At 42.4% G+C, this 22119-nt stretch overlaps 2 protein-coding genes across 2 annotated transcripts in view; both read right to left on the bottom strand.

Moving 5' to 3' along the window:
- PIP5K1B (phosphatidylinositol-4-phosphate 5-kinase type 1 beta) overlaps positions 1-22119 on the bottom strand; it is a 257277-nt gene that overhangs the window by 185548 nt on the left and 49610 nt on the right. The window lies entirely within an intron of this gene.
- PABIR1 (PP2A Aalpha (PPP2R1A) and B55A (PPP2R2A) interacting phosphatase regulator 1) lies at positions 2075-5726 on the bottom strand. The gene has a single exon (XM_006748239.3). It carries the CDS (start codon positions 5583-5585, stop codon positions 4722-4724), a length of 864 nt encoding a protein of 287 aa, XP_006748302.1. The 5' UTR covers positions 5586-5726; the 3' UTR covers positions 2075-4721.

Here is a 22119-nt window from a genome sequence, read left to right as displayed (position 1 = left end):
GACATCCTCATTTGTAAAACGAGAAAAATGGCATTTATCTCAGAGGATAGTGATAAAAAGTAAATGAAATAAACTTGCTTAGTACCTAAAACAGTGCCTGACACATAGCAAGTAGCTTATATGCGATTTCTTTTTACAGAAAGGTCCTTTCAACTTTTAAGAAAATTTTTTACCTGGATGGCACGTTAAGGAAGGTATAAAGAACTGTCTTGACTACAGTGAGCAATCTGATTTTTTTTTTCTTATCATATAAGTGGAACTCATGGCTTGCTGATTTAAGATTGATTCTCCAACAAAACGAAATCAGCCATGAAAAATACGGGCAAAACTGAAGCGGGAGTTCTGCATGAGACCCAATACCCTGTACACTTTGTCATGGCTGATCGTAAGGCCTTGAGAAAAGGGGCCTCGTCCATCACCCACTGCTGACTTCTCTTAACCATCCTCAAGGCCTTGGCCATTAAGTCAGCCACACTTTTAGCAGAATCTTTAACTGCTTTATACACTGGACTCAACCTAGATCTACTGAATCAATTCTTAAACCTAGGTCAATCCAATCTACTTCTTTTGCACCTGCCATCCAACTGCAACCAGGCATCCAATGTGGCCTAGTAAAACTTCCTCTTGACCTGGAGTCACTGCTTTACAGATTTTCATAAGGCAACATTAAATCTTTCTTTTGCTCAAGCTTCTAAATCTACTCCCGCCCACCCTCAAATATCCTAGACTACTTCGTAATTAGAAAAGAGAGGCAATCAGATACAAATCCTTTCCACTTTTCATACACCTTCCTCCACACCCATATACTCCTGCAACAGCAAATCAATTCAACATGTACTGGTATCTCTGTTGGAGCCTTTTCCCCTCTCCTTTCTGCTTTCAAAGGAAAAAAAATGCCTCCAGACCGCCTTTCTCAGGCTGACTCTTTCTTCTACTTGCTGATGCTGTCCAGGAAATGCAGGTTATACCACGTTCCTCGGTTTGTTGTTCTGGAAATTATTCCCACCTCTCTCTTGGATCTTCAAACTTTTTCTCCTGCTCTATATACCCGGCCATAAAAAAAAAAAAAAAAAAATTTCTTAGTCTTGTTCCCCTCATAAACCTTGACACTTTCCCCATCTTACTGCCAAATATCGAAGAGTGGTCTCTTGCTGTACGTGTGTAACCAGCTGAACTAACATACACCTGAATCACTGGAAGGCATCCCGATACAGGTTATTCTTGATTACAATCTATCTTTTAAGTATGTTTAAAGGTTCTGACATCCAGCAGCCACAGATTTGGTAATCATCATTTTTTTCCCCATTTTCATAGTATTTTTAAGGAACACAATAAAGGAAAATAGACCACAGAGGTTTTGTTACATATGACAAACTGTACTTTAACTAAATGTTGATGTGCTTGGGGAATTCCAGCACAAAGTTTATAGCTTAGCAATACTAATACCTTACAAATGTTTTCTAAAGGGTAGTTCTCATGAGTTAAGTCCTTACAAAGTAATGCCTAAAGTTAGGAACAATAATATGATAATGTAAATGGTCTACATAAACTCTTAGAGCCTCATCTGATTCAAAATTTACCACCTATATAGAAAAATAAGCTTACGGAAAGAAAGGTTTCCCTATGCATTCAGAAAAAAGGATCTGGCAAAAGGACCTAAAATGGGAGAGAAGATGACGTATTTAATGAGAAGAAAGCAAGCCAATGAGGGTGGGGTACAGAAAACAGGGGAGGGAGGGGCAAGGGTCAGATCCCCCAGAGCCTCCTGGGCCAGAGTTAATACATTTTGGTAAACCATAAACATAACAGGAAGCAAATGAGAAGCCTTAAGCTGGACGATGGAAGGATCAGAAATGCAATTTTAAAAGCATTACTTTAATTGCTGTATGGAGAATGAACGGACAGCCTACCAGAGCGCGTGAGGGGCCAGTGGGAGTCTGAGAGGGAAATGAATGGTAGCCTAGGGAATGGGTGGCAGCAGAGATGAAAAAAAGGCGGTAGATTCTGGAAGAGAAAATCACTAAGACTTGGGGAAGATATGGCGGAAAGAAAAGGAAGAGAGATGTCAAGGACATGTTGGTTTCCTGAATTTATATACATATATACATGGAAATGAGTAAAACATCTTGTACAATATATACTGAATTAACAGAAATTACCAATGGGAAGGGAAGATGAATTTTACATAGTAAAAGGCAGACCTTCATTTTTTACTATATAGATATCTGCATTGTTTAAATACTTTTATAATCAGCAGGTATACATTCTTTCATAGTTAAATTAACATGCAATAAAAAAGAAACAAAGCATTTGCCTGGCTGAAAAGAACAGGAATGGCATTTTGGGGGGAAGGAACAATCCATCCAAAGGCACAAACACATGAAAGTACATGGCATATTTAATGAATATCAAGGAGTCCAGTGTTTGCAGAATAAGAAGGAAGGATGTGTGCTGGGATAGGCTGAGCAGAGTTGTAAAACTGTTTTACACTATGCCCAGTACATGAAGGACCTTATTATATGCCAGTTTACGGAAAGCATTCCCTACTCTGTGGGAAATGGGAAAGCACAAAGTTTTCACACAGGAGGGTGGAAAAAATAATCAAGTTTCTATTTCAGAAAGATCACTGTAGAGGCAGGGTGAAGACTGGGCCAGAAGGGAGATGGGAAAATGGGCAAGATCACTTAGGCTGGAACCTAAGTTTAATCAGAGGCAACAGAAACAGAGAAGGGGGGAGGTCTGAGATCCACTTCAGGAGACAGGACTTAGCGATTACGCTAGATGTGATAGGGAAAAGGGAAAGACAAAAACGCTTCCCATGGTTTCTAGTTTAGAAAATCAGATAGTGAGGACATCAGTTTAGGTAATTCAAGAACGGGTTCAAAGAGAAGATAACTAAATTTTGTTTTGGAGATGCTAAGGTTAAAGCACCTCTGGAAGCAGGTCAAGGTACCCAACAGGAAGTTGGCTATACAGGTTTGGATTGGAGGAACAAGGTCAGGACTGGAGCACGTGAACTGTTACCCAAAACAGAGAATTTCCAGCCTACGGACACAATCTTACCCTTGACATAATTTCACTGAATTCTTAAGGCAACTTTCAAAAGTTGACCAGTTCCATTTATTCTCATAGTTGTAAAAATTCCACATAATCGTTGAAGTCTCTGTAAGCAGTAATTTAGAAAGCCGGAGCTTTTTGTCTTGGTCTCTCTTTTATTTCTTCCCCTTCCCTTTTTGTCTGCCATTCTATCTATCTAGTAAAGGAAGATATAGGAAGTATAATATAAAAACATTTGTTATTAAATATTTCCATATTTTGTCTTAGTTGTAAAAGGCAAAGAAAAGAACATTTTACAATTCTACCTTCAACAAAACCTAAATTAAATAACGGTTTACCTATGTGACTCTCCACTGATTTTTCTCTTGCAAGTCACTGACCCTTAATCAACTGGCATCCCCAAGGCAGTCAACTCCAGCTGTAGCTGTAACTACACAGGTTCCTGCAACAATTCCACAGTTCTGTTGTTGCTCACTGTCAGAAATCCAAGTCACACTGTACCTCTGTCTAACCGATGGTGCCCTAGTTCGGTGGGAGGTGGAGAGGAAGGACCTGTTGGCAAGGAAACAGCTGCTTCCTTCCTGAGCCAGGGAAAACCAGGAAGGTGACAGATGGGCAGAGCAGAAAAGCAGCCAAAAGCTGCTTTGGCTCCTGTTGGCAAGGATTTTCACTGAGGCACAATTGGATATTTTAAAGCATATCAAGGATTGAGACTTTTATCTGCCTGGGTGCTCTGGTGAAGTTCAACAGGGCTTCCCACATTTTCTACATTTGAAAAACTTTTAAGTTTGCAGTGGTACAAAGAACCTGGTCTCAGCCTATGTACAGTGGGCTAAGACTGCAAGGCACTGTCCCATTTCCCTTCAGGATTATACCCAAGAGAATGCACTTTCTGGTTTAAAAAAAATTTTTTTTAAACTTTCCTATAGTTATATTTGCATGACTTATTAGAATTACTATTAAAATTTCATTAGAAAATGCATTTAAGTGTTTACTTTTATATAGTTAATTTAAAAAGATTTGTTGCAAACTTTTATATTTTGTTCTTTTATCATTCCCCCTCCCAGCCACTTGTGTACCCAGAAAATTAAATATCCAAGGATTCCTGGATAAAATAGACAACCACTGGATCGATATGTTATAACTAACATATTTTTAAAAATTGCTGTAAACAGCTAAGTTATTCTTCATCAATAGAAATTAGCAATCACTGAAAAATAACCTTAAAAACTAGTGTGGGCATGAAATATGGAATTTTAAAACATCAGTTTACTATGCTGATTAATTCAACATTTATATTTGCATCAGAACTTAATAATCCCATAAATAAATAGAGCTCTCAATTATTTTAAAAAATCAAGGGATAACATATGTATTTAAACATATTAGCAGCATAAAGACGTATGCTTCAACACACTTATTGGAAAACGCCTGAAAATATTACTACACTGAATTCAAGGGCATCCACGGGAACCTGACATAAAAGTTCTCTAGAGTAACAACATTTCAGGAAATTCCAAAAAAAAGGAAAAGGGTCAAATAGGAAATAGCCTCAAATTAATTGACAAAGTTCAGTGCTTGCTCCAACTTGATTTTTCTCTCCATTGCAAAACAAAAACAAAAAGAACAAAACAAAAAACGAGTCTCGGGATGGGTGGGTGAAATCACTTAGATGAAAGTTCATCTACTGGAATAAATGGAGAGGCCGCTTGGGCAGGCGACACAGGAGAGTCGGTGGTAGTGCTGACTTTCGCTGGTGAGTTACAAGAAGATCCGGCGCTGCTGCTGTTTCCATCAAGGGTATCAGACGATACACACACACCAGGATCTGACAGCTGGGCAACGTCAGAAGAAAGCATGTTGGTGATGCCCTGGAAAAATCTCTTTGGCTGATATTCAGTTTCCATTTCACATTTTCTTTTCAATGGTCCAAGAACACTTGGTCTAATGCAATTGATGGGACTCTGGCTTCTCCGGGTAGTAAATCGAGTCGTTGGGCTGGGAATAGGACTTGGAGGCAATCCATTGCTACTCACAAAACTTTGCAAGGATGGTGAAAAACACTGCTTCCCAATCCCCCGGGTGGGTGACGGTGCTGGTGACACCGGAATGAAATCGATGCGCTTCGGGGAGGCGGACTTCTCCACATCGTTGTCACTCAGGCTGAAACTTTCCTCCCAGGAGTGGCTTATCTGCATTGCGTTCTGCACCTCGCGCTCGTGGACGGTCTCTCGGTTGATCAAGTCCATGCCCTCCTCCTGTTTGATCTGGTGCAAGCGGCTGCTGTGCATGCGGACGGGGGAGGCCGGCAGCAGCAGGCCGTGGCGGTTCGGGAACGTTGTGCTGTTCCGCCTGGCGCTCGGCGCCTCGGCCTGGAACACCGGCGAAGTGTCACTGAGGCCGTGGATCAGGGGGGCGCTGTTAGACCTCCTGAGGCCCCCGCCGGCGCCACTGCCGCCGCCCTCCGCCGGGCTCCCGCCAGTACCCGGAGGCAACTCCAGGTCTAGCTCCATCTTCTCCTGAGCCATGTCGGGGGCAGGGAGGCGGGGGCGGCGCTCAGAGACCTAGGACTCCCATTCCCCGCAGTCCAGGGCCAGGGCCACCGCTGCCGCCGCCGCCGCGAATCTGTCAGCGGGCTCGTCCTTTTGCGCAGGCGTGCCCCTTCGCGCAGGCGCCGTGAGACTTCTCTCTCCGCGGCGCCTGCTTAATGCGTAATAGCCGTTCCGCAGCCCTAGGGGGAGGGGCGAGGAGTGTTTGGGCGGCTATTCAGTCCGTTTCTTCCGCAATTAGCTATTGAGCTGCAAGCTCGCGGCTACGCGTGTTAATAAGGTTACCATATTCCGGAGTATGGATTTATAAAAGGAGACCTGAGAGGCCGTTGGTGATATGGGGCTGTATGAAGGGGAGTGGAGCTTGGCCTAACCAGGGAGGGCTTCCCTGAGGAAGGGACCATCTCCTGAGATCCGAAGGAGACAAAATGGGTGCGGGGTAGTGAACCGTGCAGGAAGCGGGAAGCTAGGGCCACCAGCGTGGTGGCAGGCGGGAACGAGGAGGTGAGGGAGGGAGTGTGGCCTGCCGTGGAGAGTGAGGGCTGGCCTGACGTGAGGTGGTGGACCCGGGCAGATTCTGGCCTTTTTCCTGAGAACAATGAAAACTCGGAAGGGTTTCAAGCCAGGGTATAACAGCGATAGCAAAGCCCTAGAGGGAAGATCCTTGGGAGATTAGAACCTACAGGAAAAAGACCAGAGGGGAGGCAGTCTCCTAAGCCATAGGAGATGGTAATTTGCACTGAGGTGTTAGTGTGGGAGGGAGGGAGAGAATGGTAAATTTGACAACTATTTAGATCAGGGGGGAAAAAACTCAACCTGTCATTGTATTACCGTTGTTTTATTTATCGTCATATTTCTAGCACAAGCATATGTACTTAATAATCTTCATTCAGTATGAGGGATTAAACGAAGGGAAAAGCAATAGTGCTTCCCGCTTTAAAAATAAAAACACAATACTTAGCTCATGTAATTAATATAAACTTTGATAGCTCATTAAAATGGATTTATTATTCATGTATTCGGTCAAGGTTTTTTTTTTTTTTTCTTTCTTTCCTATATACTAAGCACTGCTATGAAAGAGGGCCCTAATATGAGGGCATTTAATTTCTAGTGAAGGGAAAGATAGAGATAAATAAGCTATTTTCAGATAGTGGTAAACCTCAGGAAAAAACAGGATGGTGTGACAGAGCACTACAGATAGAAGGGAGGGGGCAATTAGAGCTGAGATCTAACTACAAGAAGCAAGTCATGCTGACATCTGGGGGATGAATATTCTAAAGCATAGAAAATAGCATGTGCTAATAAAGCCCTAGGCAGAGGTGAGGATGGTGAGCTGGCATGAAAAGGAAAAAGGGCCGCTGAAGCAGAAGGGGGAGAGTGGTGTGAGGACAGAGAAGAGTTTGGATCTCATCCTAAGTACAATGAAAACCCACTAGGGAGTTTAAAGCAGGAGAGTGATATTATCTGGTTTAGGTTTTAAATATCATTTTGGCTCGGTGGGAATTAGGCCTGAAAGCCAGCAGGAGGGGAAGCAGAGGGGTGGATCAGGAACCTATGGCAACAGGAGAGACAGATGACTGGGCTAGGACAGTAGTAGCAATGACAGGGACAAGTAGATGGAATCAAGAGATGTTTTGGGAAAACCAATAGGATATGCAGATGGATTCAATTTAGATGATGAAAGGAATAGACAATTCAAAGGCAACTCCTAGGTTTCTTAACACTGGGTAGATGGTATTATTTACGGAGAGGGAAGGAGTGGGTTTCAAAGAGTGGAAATTAGGAGTTCTGTTTTGGGTGATGTGAGTTGCAGGTGGCTGTCTGAAGTGAAAAAAAGCTTAGTGATTTTTGTTCATCCTTCTCTTTTTGCAGCTGAAGAAAGTAAGATCCAGAGAGGCTAATGACATATTCAGTATCATACAGCTTGTTTAGTTGTGGGAAACAGTACTAGAATCCAGGTCTCTTGGTTCTTAGTCTATGCCTCTTTTTCCACTGTATCTCAAAATAGCTTTTCATTTGAATTCCCTGTAAAATACAGGTCCTAATGATATAATAACGTTCATTATTCATGCCTATAATTATAGAGAAACTAATTTAAGCTTTCCCAGTGTCAGACACTATTCAAAGTGCTTCACACGTAGTACCTTAAGTCCTCAGCACAACCCTATCAAGGAGGTATTACTGTCCTCATTTTTCAGGAGAAACTGAGATGCAGAAATGAAGCAATGTCACCAGGATGAGAGTAGAGGGCGGAATCTGGGCTTTCTGGCTCCAGAGCCTGGGCACCATGTTGCCTCCTCCAAGTGCAGTGATTTTTTAGAACTGGGAGAAGCCACTTTCAGATTGTTAGCTTTGTGAAGGCAACAGTACTTGAGACAGGATTTGAAGGATAGGTAGGACTTTATTTTAGAGTGATGAGATTTTCATATAGAAGTGGTGGCATGATAATAGTGAATTTGCTAATACATGATGTACATGGAGAAGAAGAGTAATGGGGAAAAACTTGGAAGTGGAAGTTGGAGGGAGAGAACCAGGGAGCTGAATGCCAGGCAAAAGGGCTCGTATTTAATATCTAAGGCAACAGGAAAAAATGCGAAGGTTTCTGAAAAGAGGCATGACACCCTGAGAGCTATACTTTAGGACCTGCCAGGCAGCTCAAGGATGGAGTGAAGTGTAAGAATAGAAGGGGAGATAACGAACACCTAGGACCTGCCGGGTACTTTAAACACTCCATAGTCCCACTTAATCCTCACTGCAATCCTATAAATTAGTTACTGTTAGGCTCATTCTGTAGAGGGACAACTGGAGTTCAAAAATTGCAAAAGGGGGGCGCCTGGGTGGCACAGTTGGTGATGCATCCAACTCTTGGTTTTAGCTCGGGTCATGATCTCAGGGTTTTGAGACTGAGCCCTGTGTGCTCAGTGCGGAGTCTGCTTAAGACACTCTCTCTCTCTCCCTTTGCCCCTCCCCCCATGTGCACACACTCTCTCTCAAATAAGTAAATCTTTAAAAATTTTTGCAAAAGGCCCTACAACTACACGGAAGAACAAAGAGCTGAACCAATCTGAAGCAAGGTCCCACTTCAAAACCTGCAGTGTTTTTGCTGCCTTTCCCACGGATTAGAGAAGGAGAATCTGATGGCTAACTGTGAGGCAAAAACCAAGGCCTAAGCTCAAGTTGGAATGGCAGAAAAAGGAGATGGATTTGAGAGACAGGAAGGTATCAACACCACCTGATTCCCTGTGTTGACAGAGGATGGAGAGAGGCATCACAAATGACCAGTTCAAGCATGAGTGGGTCAAAGAATGGTACATTATTAAAAAAACAAAAAACAAAAAAAACAGGAGAGAGAAGAGGAAGAGCTTTCAGAGGAAAATATTAGATAAATAGAAAAAAAGCATTAATTCCAGAAATTTTAATAGCCACAGCATATTGATGATTTGCATATTACTAAATTATTACTAATGTGGCTCAAATATGCCAACATTGTTCATCCATGTCTGGATAAGTACAATTATTATCTTTACTAATAAAGTGCAGAGATGGTGGTAAATCCACAAAATCAAACATCTGCGCTCTTTGGTTCTTGCCTGAACACACCTATTAGCAATCTTCACTCATTTCCTTGTTTCTGCCCCTGTCTCTGTTGAGTCAGTTCTCCAACCAGTCTTCAAGGTAATCCTTGAAGGGAAGACTTGAATAGAACCTCTCAGTGGATTCCCACTCAGCAAAAGTCAATGTCATTACAACGGTCCGTAGAGCCCTATCTGATCTGGGTCCCTGCTATCCCTCTGACCCCACCTCCAGATACTGTTCCCCCCCCCACACTGCCTTCCCTCCAACTGCAGAGGCCCCTTCCTGTCCTTCAGCCCACTAGCATGCTCCCCCTCCACCTGGCTTACTCTTCTTCCAGTGGACGTCCACATGCTCCATCCCTTCAGGTCTCTACACAAATGTCGTTGACTGAGAGGTTTTCTCCCCCAAAAACAACAACAAACAAAAACAAAAAAAGCAACAGCAGTTCCCGCCATCAAACCTACACTCATTCCCATGCCCCTACCACCGTCTTTATTTTCCTCTAGAGCGCCAAATGACCTTTCTGTATATATATCGTTTTCTTGCCTCTTATCCTCAAAAAGGTCAGCTCCCCAAGAAAAAAGCCTTTGCTTTATTTCCTGCTGTGTGCCTAGTATCCAGACCAGAGCCTAGTACGTAGGACTTAGTAGGAAGTTGAATCACTGTGCAAATGAGTGATCGATGACTGAATGGACTAGCACAGCTTTGTCCAGAAGGGAAGAAAACTCTGTTATTGGAAAATCCAGCTTAACAGGCTTTTCTACACTGATTCTAAGTACTCTTACTTTGACAATTCCTTGTCTTTTATCAGGATTCTTATTAAAGTGCCCTCCCGACCACACAGGTTGATCACCTAAACGTTATGCGAACTATGAAACCGAAGCCCTAAGTTTCCACTCCTTTTCAATCATATGCGGATACGCTCTTGATAGAATTAAAATGCTCCATGCTGAGGATTCTAAGCAGTGTTTAATTTATTTATTTACTGCTTCCTCTCAAAGGAATAAAGGATAAATGAGAGAAAATAGCAGCCGTAAATTGCAATTTGCAGTGTTGCAAATGAATAATGCCAGAGGCAGGATTCAAGGAGATTGTCCCTGAGTCAATTCATCCTTCTGGTTTCACTCTGGGTATGAATTAAATACCATACTTAGACAGTTGATATTCATGCTCACTCCTGAGTTGTAAAAGCAGATATCTATTCAATGGTTAAGCTTTATTGTGATTAGTATTATATTTTCTTAAGCTAACAGATAGTTTCCTTTTAATTCCTAGGGGGCAGTTTTTCACTATTAAACCCCCAAACATATGGCAAGGCAAACATCTACCTCCGAATGCATCCATATGAATGTGAAATACAAACGTGTGTGTGTATATGTACACTCTTAATGGACTGACAAGTATCTCAACATCCCACAGTAACTAGCATCACCAGTCTAGAATAAAAATATTGCAGATGAAAACTGGACTTCCATAGTATAGAAACATAGCAGCATCACCTAGTTCAACCACTTAGGGAAAATGTCTGGCTGTACCTACCATAAGAAAATATATGTACGCTCTATGGTTCAGCAATTCCACTCCTGGGTATATATCCAAGATAAATGCATGCTTATGTGTCCTAAAAGACATGTCCAAGAATGTTCCTTGCATTATTATTTGTAATAGCCCCTAACTGGGAACAACCCAAATGTCCATAAACAGTAAATTATACTATGGAATTATTTATTCAACAACATGAATGAATTACAGGACAATGTTGCAAGAAAGAAATCAAACACAAAAGAGTTAAGATACTCTGTGACTCCATTTTTATGAAGTTCAAGAACAGCCTAAATCAATCTAGGGTGGTAGAAGCCAAAATACTTGTTACCTTTGGGACACCTGACTGGCGGGGGGCGGCGGCACAGGAAATGTTCCATCTCCTGATCTGGGTGCTGGTTACACAGGAATACACATGTGTGAAAGTTCATTAAACTAAAAACTTGAAATTTACACACCTCATTATATACGGAATTAGACTTCAAAATGTTATTGATACAGAAAAAGAGAATAGGAACTTGAAACGTAAATGGAAGACAGAAGACAGTAAGAATATTTCAACTGAAAGGAAGCTGTTTTGTTCGAACACTAACCATGAGTCTAAACTGGAATGCTAAGCTTCCAAATCTGACACACAACAGTATCAGTGGAAGAACAGCTAGCCAGCCTTGCCAACCCAAAGAATGGACACAGAAATACACACTCCTCAAGCTACATTTCACTGGGGCTGTAAACACCAACAGACGCCAGCCACCTCACGGAAGCACTGGATACTTGTCTGAGGCAGGTTACAGATCACCAACAGAACCAACAGCTCTCCTTGATCCTGTTCCCAAACGTCCTCAAAGTTAGTTTTTTTTTTTTGTTTGGTGACAAGATTTTAATTAATTAATTTTTATTCTTATGTTAATCCCCATACATTACATCATTAGTTTTAGATGAAGTGTTCCATGATTCATTGTTTGTGCCTAACACCCAGTGCTCCATGCAGAACGTGCCCTCCTCAATACCCACCACCAGGCTAGCCCATCCTCCCACCCCCCTCCCCTCTAGAACCCTGTTTGTTTTTCAGAGTCCATCGTCTCTCATGGTTCGTCTACCCCTCCGATTTCCCCCGCTTCATTCTTCCCCTCCCGCTACCTTCTTCTTCTTCTTCTTCTTCTTTTTTTTTTAACATATATTGCATTATTTGTTTCAGAGGTACAGATCTGAGATTCAACAGTCTTGCACAATTCACAGCGCTTACCAGAGCACATACCCTCCCCAGTGTCTATCACCCAAAGTTAGTTATTTTTAAGAAAGAAGGCACGAAGGAGGAAATGAAGCTCATTTCATAACCTTTGATTTTCTCAACTGTGTATCTGTTCAATCAACGTTGGCTCCAAATATCCTCCTAGCATCATTCATGAGGTGGAACAGTAAAAGTAAACGGAGTCAAGGAGGAACTCAGTGGGGGCTGTTACCCCATATGGAAAGAATGAGAATTGTGCCTAAGGACACGAGTTTGGCCACAACGAACTTATTTAATTATCCTGATGAAAGAAAAATAGAAGATGGTATCAGAAACTTATCAACCATTCACACTCCAGTTACTGAGAACCTGCTAAGTATAGATCCTCTCTAAGGTATTTACCCTCAAGGATCCTTCTTCTAATCCTTAAATTTTAAAGCAACAGCAAGGATTAGAAAATCAGTGTGGTAGTTTACTCTGGGACTTCTGACCCCATTCACTGTTCATTTTTTATGACGGCACAAAGCCATCAGCCCACTCACACGGAGCCATGCCCGTCATATGTAGATGGGCCGAAGGGTAGAAAGGGGCCTCAAAGCCCCAACAGAAGAATCTCACAGCCTAGGCCCTCAGCAAAGTGCAAGTCAACATGTAAATGTGAATTGTAGTTACTCTGTTCACCTTTTTCAAAGTCGAGTATCAGGGAAGATACTAAAAAGAGCAATCCAGCCCCCACTATCTACTGCCTTAAGTCTTTCAATAGCAGAGAAAAATTAGTTGATATCATTTGTTCCTCACCGGTTTTATCTATTTTAGGCAGTGTTCATTCTGTGGCGTGTTCGCTTTGGCATCGAACTTCTCCTAGGTTGTAAACCAAGGCAATTGCTGATATCCCTTTCTGTGGCTACATGCTTCTCTCTGCCTGCCTGCCATCTTTCCCTCAAAGGACTGATCCATCTGGCAAGAAGGAAAAAATAACTCACGGCTTTATGGATAATATATAAAGTTAACTTTAAAACATGTGAAGGCTACAAATCTAGTTCAATTGACATACTTGGGCCTTCCAGTTGGGTGTCTTGGAAGCCTCTGTAAGGACTCAACAAATTAGTACACAGCAGGACCACAGCAAAAAAAAAAAAATTGAACCTGGAGTCAGACTATCATACTTCTTGCTCTGTGACCTTGGACAAGTCTGTCAACCTCTCTGGGCTTATCTCATTTATGAAGTGGGTACACAACCTCTTTATGAGGATCAAATGGCCTGATGTCCATACTAGGCCTTAGAAACACTAAAAGGCCCTGCACAAACAGGTTCCTCTGTTTTAAAATCCTCAGTGCTGGGCTGCCTGGGTGGCTCAGTCAGGTAAGCATCCGCTTTCAGCTCAGGTCATGATCCCAGGGTCCTGGGATACAGCCCTGCATTGGGGTCCCTACTCAGTGGGGAGCCTGCTTCTCCATCTCCCCTGCTTGTGCTCTCTCTCTCTCTTTAAAAAAAAAAAAAAAATCCTCAGTGCCACTATCAGAGAGTGATCCTCCCCACTTTTCCATCCCTCTCACCAGAGGGCTTCCTTGTTTTCTTGCTTTCAGTTTGATTCTGTGGAAGAAAATTCTCTCTTCATCTTCTTCCCTGAGACCATAGTAATTTTTAGAGACATACATTTTCTGGGGTTTAAAAAAGTATGAATGCAAAGGTTCATATGTGGTTCACAGTTCCTGATGAGCAGAAATAAGAATAAACTTCCTTTCTAAGAATTTTACTGAATCTGAGAAGAGATGGACCTCACAGGGGTAGAAAGGCCGTCAGTAAGTAAAAATGTAGCTGGATCAGTGAATACTATTCCCAACAGCAAGCCAATTGTTAATCCCCAAAGACAGCAGCTACCCTCCCTGGTCGAGCTGAACTTTTCAATTGGGACTAATCCCAGAGGCTTATTCTTATTTATTCATTTTAAACCCTGTTTTGAATTACTGCTGTCATGCTATCGTCCTTCCTGGCATCTAATAAACTGCACAGGGACACATATTTGGCTATGCCTGACAAACAAGTTGAACACAGCCTCTTTCAGACAAAACAGGCAGAGTAAAGGAGAACAGACTGGAGAACCATTCAAGAAGTTTCAATAGTCACCATTCCTCAAGATGTGTCTTTCCCTCCAGGTAGCTGACACCTGTAGGGATGTTTTGAGGAACAGACCAAATGTTCCATGGAAGTTGGAAGCCAGACCTAAAGACCGGTAAGCAACATGCTTAAGGGACATTTTTTTTTTTGGCTTCAGAGGGTGGTTACTGCACAGCCAAGAGTCCCTTACCCTCCCTGACACTTGAAGATAGCAATGTTTAATACTAGGACAGAGGACAGTTCATGATTTGTTCTGCTCTTTTTATCCACTGTCCTTTAAGCTAAATAGGACAAGTAAATGCAACAAAAAAGAACACATATTAAGGGTGGGTTGCTCTAATTCCTCCTGGATTACACTAGCTAATTTCCAAACTGAACGTAAGAGTAGTTCCATTTGTTAGTATGAAGTCTGTTTTTACCACTCATGGAGTTTAGCCATCTGAAAGTTCCTACTCATTAGGAAATGGTACAGATTTTTCTTTTTCCTTCTCCTTTTGAAACCAAAAGTCTAAGATAGAGGTCTTCAGCCTTTAAAATTAAGACGCTTTCCACCAATGTTTTCATCATTCCCATCATCAGATGAGAGAGGCTTATATTAAGTGAAGACACGTGTGCCAGGTACATACAGAAGTTGTAAGTACTACGTGTGTATAAACTTGTTCAGTCCCTGCACCAACTCTAGGATTATTATCCTCATTTTACAGAGGTTTTAGAGAGGTTAAGTTGCCTGAGGTGACATAACCAGGTAAGTGGTAGAGGAACTGGAGTCCAGAGTTGAGCTCTTAATCACCTAACCTACTCCCCCCCAAGAAATACACCTGCCACATTCATGGTGCTCCAGGTTATCGTCCAAGAATCTCAGTAGACGGGACACATACAGAGTAATCATTCTGTTTATCAGAAAGACAGATGAGGGCTCCATATAACTGCATGGGCTTACAGATATCAGTGAGGTTACAAAATCAGGCAATTAAACAATGCCCTATTGTCCCAAAGGAGTCATGAAACCCAATGCAAAGGGTTAGAATCGCAGAATGTCTGTTCAGAAGGAGGCTTTAGAAATGACCCACATTAGGGGCACCTGGGTGGCTCAGTCGGTTGAAGCGTCCGACTCTCAGTTTCGGCTCAGGTCCTGATCTCAGCGTCATGAGATCGAGCCCCACGTCGGGCTCTGCGCTGAGCATGGAGTCTGCTTGAGATTCTCTTTCTCCCTCTGCCCATCCCCACCCCCCCCATAAATAAAAAAGTCTTTGGAGAAAAAAATGACACACACTAAACTTGACCAGCCAGTACACTGAGGTTCAGAGAGAACCAATGATTTCTTTGAGTTCAAAAAGGCATCCAGGACAGAGGCAGGATGCTTTATTAAATTTATACTGATTGCTTTGTGATGTTTGCTCCATGGGTTCCCCTTTCACTTCCAACTCCTTCTCTAAGCAACAGCATCCACTTCCGTGGTTTTAACTACGCCCCATGTGCTGATGTCTCTCACATTTCTATTCCTAGACATGGCTGCCCCATCTTGAGCCTGGAATCTGTAGCCACCTACGAGGCATTGCCACTAGAGGTTCCACAGGGCCTTCAGACTTGTCGATGAACAAACTCACTTTTCCCTCCCCCAAATCTCCTAGTCCTGAGAATGAAGGACACAACAATTTCCCAGACAACCAAGTCAAAACTCAACATCATCTAGATCTCTCCTCTCCTTCCTGTCTCTCTCTCTCATCATGCTACCTCTTAACATCTGGTGCCTTTCCATTCTGCCTTTGATACTAAGGCAGGGGGTCCCCGTCCCCTGCTCCCTGACTACTATCTTAACTCCAATGAGTCTTGCTCAGTGAGGATGGCTCCAATCCTACCCAGTTTCTGCATCAACACTGCCAGAGTGAATTTTCTGAAATTATGTCCATCAAGGTACCTGAACCCCCATCCTCTTGCTTAAATTCTTTCACTGATGCTCGGGCAAGGCAAGAGAACAGGCCAGCAGATGACACAGCAAAAGGCACACTGAAAAGAGGGCGGAGGTTGCTAACCTTAGTATCTCTCAGAATTCTCTAAAGCTTTACTCCCTCTGAGGGAAAAGTGCTGTAACACAGTATTTGAGAATGCGGGCTCTGAAGTCCGAGAACCTGGGTTTACATCATGACTGTAACTTACAAATATGTGACCTTGGGGATCAAGTTACTTACCCCCTTGAGCTTCTGGTTTTTTACCTAAAAAGTGAGAACAACAGTCACTCTGTCAACTGATTGTTGGGAACGTTAACTGAGGTAGTATCATGCAGCTCTTAGATCACAGCCAGACATGAATGAGACTTCTCAAAAGAGATCCTGGAACCATAACCAGGGTATCTTGCTTAACTAGATTGCAGGTTCACTTCTCTTTCTTGAGCACCAACCACCCAGCCAGCAACTCATCCAGTATTTACTGAGCACTAGAACTGTCTGCAGTTCAATCTGAAGACAGAACCAACACTGCTAACAAAGCTTCTCGGCCAGAACCCTGAGATTTTATATTTCTTCGCACCACAAAACACTTCCTCCGAGTCTAGTATGATGAAGGTTCCATAGAGATTATGATAAAGATAAAAAAGATCCCAAGGAAGGTGAGAGTCCAGGAAGGAGGGAAGCTGCAAATTACTAACTATAATATAAGCCAGATTTTGTGTCCTCAGCCTTCAGTGAGCATCAGAATCATCCATGAAATTTTGAAAACAAATGCAACAGAGCCCCAGTCCAGAGAATCCTTTTCAAAAGGGCCTGGGGCAGGGTAGTGCAATTTTTATTAAAAAAAACAAAACAAAACTGTTTTCCCCTCATGTGAATCTGCTATGTTCCAAAGGTTGGAAACCACTGGGGAGGGGGGGTAGAGCGTCTCCACAGCTTGGAAGTACTTACTCAAGTACTAAGTTTTGAAGATGAGGAGATTGCTTTCAGCTGAGAGGAAGAACAGTCTATGAAGAGTCTGGTTTAACTTGCTTAACTTGGAGCACAAGAAGCCACCCTACGATAATACCAGTTGAGTAAGACCTTTGAGAATTTTTGTTTTTCTATTACCTGGATTCGTTCCTCTCCCTGTTTTGCCCCAGAGACATCAGAACCTCAGCGAGATGGCCAAAGGCGGGGGAAGAGAGAGCCACACTCTCCTCAGGAGCCCAGCCTGGCTTTGCAGGCAGCAGACCCTCACCCAGGGAGGGGGGCAGCTGATGTGAAGCTGGAGGCTTCGCCGATTGCAAGGCACCCAACATCGGACGTGCCAGCTACACACAGTGACTTAAGGTGATAGGAGGACATTTTATTGCCTAAGAATGAGCAGAAAGGTTCCTGAGTTTTACACTCAGAAGAGCAGACCTTTCCCCACTGAATAAATTTACACTGAGAGGCAAAAATAAAGAGTTCTACTCACATCCCACGAGTGCTGCTTGGTACCCATGGGACATTGGACACTTGTCACACACGTGGCAGAAACGCTCAAGAATATAAGGATTGTGGGGGAGTTTCTCGCGTCAGGGAGACACCTGGTGACCTTGGAGAGAGGACGCAGGTAGAGGGAGAGAGAGAGAGTGCAGAAAAAAAGCAGATGGAAGGAGCTGGGCCCCGGGGGAGGTGGTAACAAATGGGGTGGGGGGGGGGACAGCCACATAGACTAAGCTTTGGAAAACTTGGCTGATTCAGATTGAGAGAACGTTTTTCAAGTTCTGACTGGGTGCCCGGTGCTTTCGTGTAGACTGAGAGGAAAACAAGCAATAAAATGTCACCAATAATGGGTCATAGGAAGGTTCTTCAGGACGGGACTTTCTGAAACCTTTTTTTTTTCCTCTCCAAAGAAAAGATGAGTGGTTAAGAAAAAAAACAAAAAAAGATACTTGAGATGAAAAGCCCTGAAGTGGATGAGGAGGTAGAACTGAGGGCACCAAGAATAGATTATAAATATTTATTTAAAGTCTATAACCTTTAGCTTTAAATCAGTCAGATCTGGGGAAATTATATCCTTCTTCATAAAGAAGAGCCACGGGGGGCGCCTGGGTGGCTCAGTTGGTTGGGCGACTGCCTTCGGCTCAGGTCATGATCCTGGAGTCCCGGGATCGAGTCCCGCATCGGGCTCCCTGCTCGGCGGGGAGTCTGCTTCTCCCTCTGACCCTCCTCCCTCTCATGCTCTCTGTCTCTCATTCTCTCTGTCTCAAATAGATAAATAAAATCTTTAAAAAAAAAAAAATTAAAAATAAAAAAAAAAAAAGAAGAGCCACGGTTTCAGAGCGCTACTTACATTTCACCGGCTCCATGACTGACAACATAAAAACTTCCACTTTACTTCAGAAAAAATGAAGGCAATAGGCAATTCATGCTGTTGCTTCGAGAATACTTAACTGATCTGGCCACCAGACAGAGAATATAAGCTGGACAAAGCCCCACAGCATAAGGGGCAGTGAAAGCCTGTCCCATTTTTCCTACTTAATTTACTCTAAGAAGGTGTAAAATCTAAAGGCTCAATTCATCTTAGTGATGTGTCGAAGAAGAGAAAGATCATCCTGGCCTAAAAGGGATTCTGCACATATTGCAGAACCCAGAAGGAAGAATGTTGAGGAAGAGGTGGGCAATGGCCAGTTGCCTGCCAAGATGAACCCTCCATCTGGTATTTTAAAAAATGACGATTTTTCAATTTTAAAACTACGATGGGGGAATTAGGGACATATTCTTGGGTATGAATAAGTTGTGTATTTAATGAAGTAATTATTTTATAATTTGTTCAAATATGTCTTCCATCACTTTCCCAACACAGTGACGAGTCAACTCCTACAGACACCGCTTCACCACTAAGAACCTAGTTAGCCCCGTTATCTCTCTTGAGTTTATTACCAACACCAGGAGACTCAACTGAAATGCTTCTAAGGGCAGACAGACAGATGGAGCGATAGCACTAAGATAAAGAGCACTGCACTCAGCAGACCGAAGAGCCCCTGGGCATCTAAACGGGACAAGCAACCACACTCAGTTCCCACCAATGCTGTTCTTGCAGAGAAGGGTGGCATTCGGTGCTGGAGCCTCTCATTATTCGAGAGGTTGAAAACCCAGATTTCTAAAAATGTGGACTCCCACACTGTACAGATGTTCAATTTTTTAAAAAATTAAAGAGTTAGGGGTGCCTGGGTGGCTCAGTTGGTTAAGTGACTGCTTTCAGCTCAGGTCATGATCCTGGAGTCCCTGGATCGAGTCCCGCATGGGGCTCCCTGCTCGGCAGGGAGTCTGTTTCTCCCTCTGACCCTTCCCCCCCATTCTCTCTCTCTAAAATAAATAAATAAAATCTTAAAAAAAAAATTAAAGAGTTAACACTTTTTTTAACATTGATCAAAAAAAAAAAATTAAACGCTAACACTAATACTGATCAAAAGGTATAAAGGCTGGCACAGACTTGGCCCTTATGACCCAGGACTGTTCTTTTCTTCTCATAACATCCTCTGTCATTTTTTTTTTTTTAATACTCAACCTGTCTCTGGCCACACGCTCTCTAGGAAAGGACAAAAGTCATGTCTTCCAGGTGGAAGAATGCTTGGCAGAGAGAGGCCAGGTGTGAGGCACTGCCTAGGAAAGATGGTGGGCGATACCCTGAAACCTGTCCTAGTCGATGACGTATGCCTCCACTTCTTCCTTTCTTCCCACCGCTTTCCCTACTAGCACCAGTTAGCACCGGCCACACAGCCTACTGACTTCTCTTGTCATTTTTCATTTGCTTCTCTACTCTCCAGGTATGCACTTCAAACACCTACATATAACAGAAGGTTTGCAACTTCCACTCCAGTGTTTATATATTTATTTTTTCTTATCTTCTGGCTGGTCCTTTCTAGTCAGGTTTATAATTTCAGCGATAGTGAGCATTCTTACCACACATTTGATTTAAATGGGAATGCTTCTCGTGTTTCATAAAATAGGATGGTTTGGCATGAGACTGTGTATTTTTTTTTTTTTTAAGATTTTACTTATTTGCGAGAGAGAGAATGAGAGACAGAGAGCATGAGAGGGAGGAGGGTAAGAGGGAGAAGCAGACTCCCTGCTGAGCAGGGAGCCCGATGTGGGACTCGATCCCGGGACTCCAGGATCATGACCTGAGCCGAAGGCAGTCGCTTAACCAAATGAGCCACCCAGGCGCCCGAGACTGTGTATTTAAAATAAAGCAACAAAAGTAATGAATTCTACTTATTCTAATTGTACCAAGTTAATTTTTTTCCCCTTTTTAATCAGGAATGTGTATTCCTTTTGTTGTTGTTGTTACTTACCATAGACTGATTTTATTTATTCTTCTAAAACTTAAGTTTGGTAAAATTTACGTGAAATAAAATCCACCCTTTTAAAGAATACAGTTCAGGGAGTTTTGACAAATGTGTACAGTCATGTAACCACTGCCACAATCAATTTATCACTGGATGCTGAATTTTAGCAAAGCATTTTTAGCACTGATTAAGATGACCACATAGATTTTCCTTTTTTGATCTAATATGGAGCCAAGCTCACATTCCTGGGATGTACCTCACTTGCTCGTGGTATTTATTGAATTTATTGCTAAATTCTATTTGATGGTATTTTATTGAAGGGTTTTGCATCAATATTCATAAGCAAGACTGATCTGCAGGATATGTGAGCGCAAATATGCACACACACTACCTTTCACAAGTTCTGGTATAAAGATCATTTTCGCATCTTAAACTCCGAAGTTTGACTTTTGCGGTATGCTTAGAAAATGTTGAAACTGTAATGTGAACATTTGTCCAGGTTTACATAGGACAGTTCTGGTTTACACCAAATGTCCCAATTAAAGGGCTTTTCAATAAGTTATAATTTCACCCTCGTGAATAATAATAGCCTTGAATGCTGGGAGAATTTACTGAGGCCGCCTGGGGCTTGTGCTTTGAATTTTGAGAGCACTTTATAATAACTTTTTCATTTCTTACATGGTTGACTTAGGATCTCTCTGCTGAGAGCCACTTTGATAAAAGTAAATTTTCCTAGAAATACCACCCACTTCATCTATCTCCACAGAATTTTACATAGGATCTCACTGTATTTTTTGATAATTTCTCCTTGTCTGTCTCTAATTTTGTTGATTTTTACTTTCTCCAGTAATCAAAGAAGTATCTGTTCATTGTACAAAATTGAAAAAATTAAGACTCATGGAAAAAGTTGAAAGTCACGCATAATCCCATCACCCACAAATAATCACTAATGAGACTATCATGTAAAACACTCCAGACTTTTATCTATCTATGCACCTACCTTCCTACCTACCCACAATGTTTTTTAGCCTGTTTTTTGTTATATGATGTGAACATCTTTTCTATATCAATAAATACAGATTTACATCTTCAACTTCAATGACTAGGAAGCATCGTTATACCTGGACTTCCTTACTTAAATTCCTCATAATAGGGGATAGGTAGATAAGTTAATTTTTTGTATTTTGTATTATTATTATTTTAGATTTTATCTACTTGAGAGAGAGCAAGCAAGAGACAGAGTAGGGGTGAGGGAGAGGGGCAGAGGGAGAAGGGCAAGGGGGAAAGGTAGGGGGAAAGGAAGAAGCAGACTCCCCGCAGAGCAGCGAACCCAACATGGGGCCGGATCCCAGGACCCCAGGATAATGACCTGAGCCGAAGGCAAACAAATGACTGAGCCATCCAGGCACCCCACGTTAAATTTTTTTTAAACTGTCAACAGTACTGTGTTGAACATTATTTAACATCTTTGTATGTGCATCCAATTATACATGTAGAGGTGCTAGTCAAACATATATTTTTTAATTTTTTATTGTTATGTTAATCACCATACATTACATCATTAGTTTTAGATGTAGTGTTCCATGATTCATAACACCCAGTGCTCCATGCAGAACGTGCCCTCTTTAATGCCCATCACCAGGCTAACCCATCCTCCCACCCCCTCCCCTCTAGAACCCTCAGTTTGTTTTTCAGAGTCCATCGTCTCTCATGGTTCGTCTACCCCTCCGATTTACCCCCCTTCATTCTTCCCCTCCTGCTATCCTCTTCTTTTTTTTTT

The sequence above is a fragment of the Leptonychotes weddellii genome, chromosome 14 (genome assembly GCF_054177405.1).
Source record: "Leptonychotes weddellii isolate Sample4059 chromosome 14, ASM5417740v2, whole genome shotgun sequence".
Taxonomy (NCBI): Eukaryota; Metazoa; Chordata; class Mammalia; order Carnivora; family Phocidae; genus Leptonychotes; species Leptonychotes weddellii.
Note: the sequence above shows the minus strand (reverse complement) of the source record. Positions and strands in the feature narration are given on the sequence as shown.

Excerpts from the sequence above, each read along its gene's own strand:
- PABIR1 (XM_006748239.3), bottom strand. The coding sequence starts at position 5,585 with ATGGCTCAGGAGAAGATGGAGCTAGACCTGGAGTTGCCTCCGGGTACT.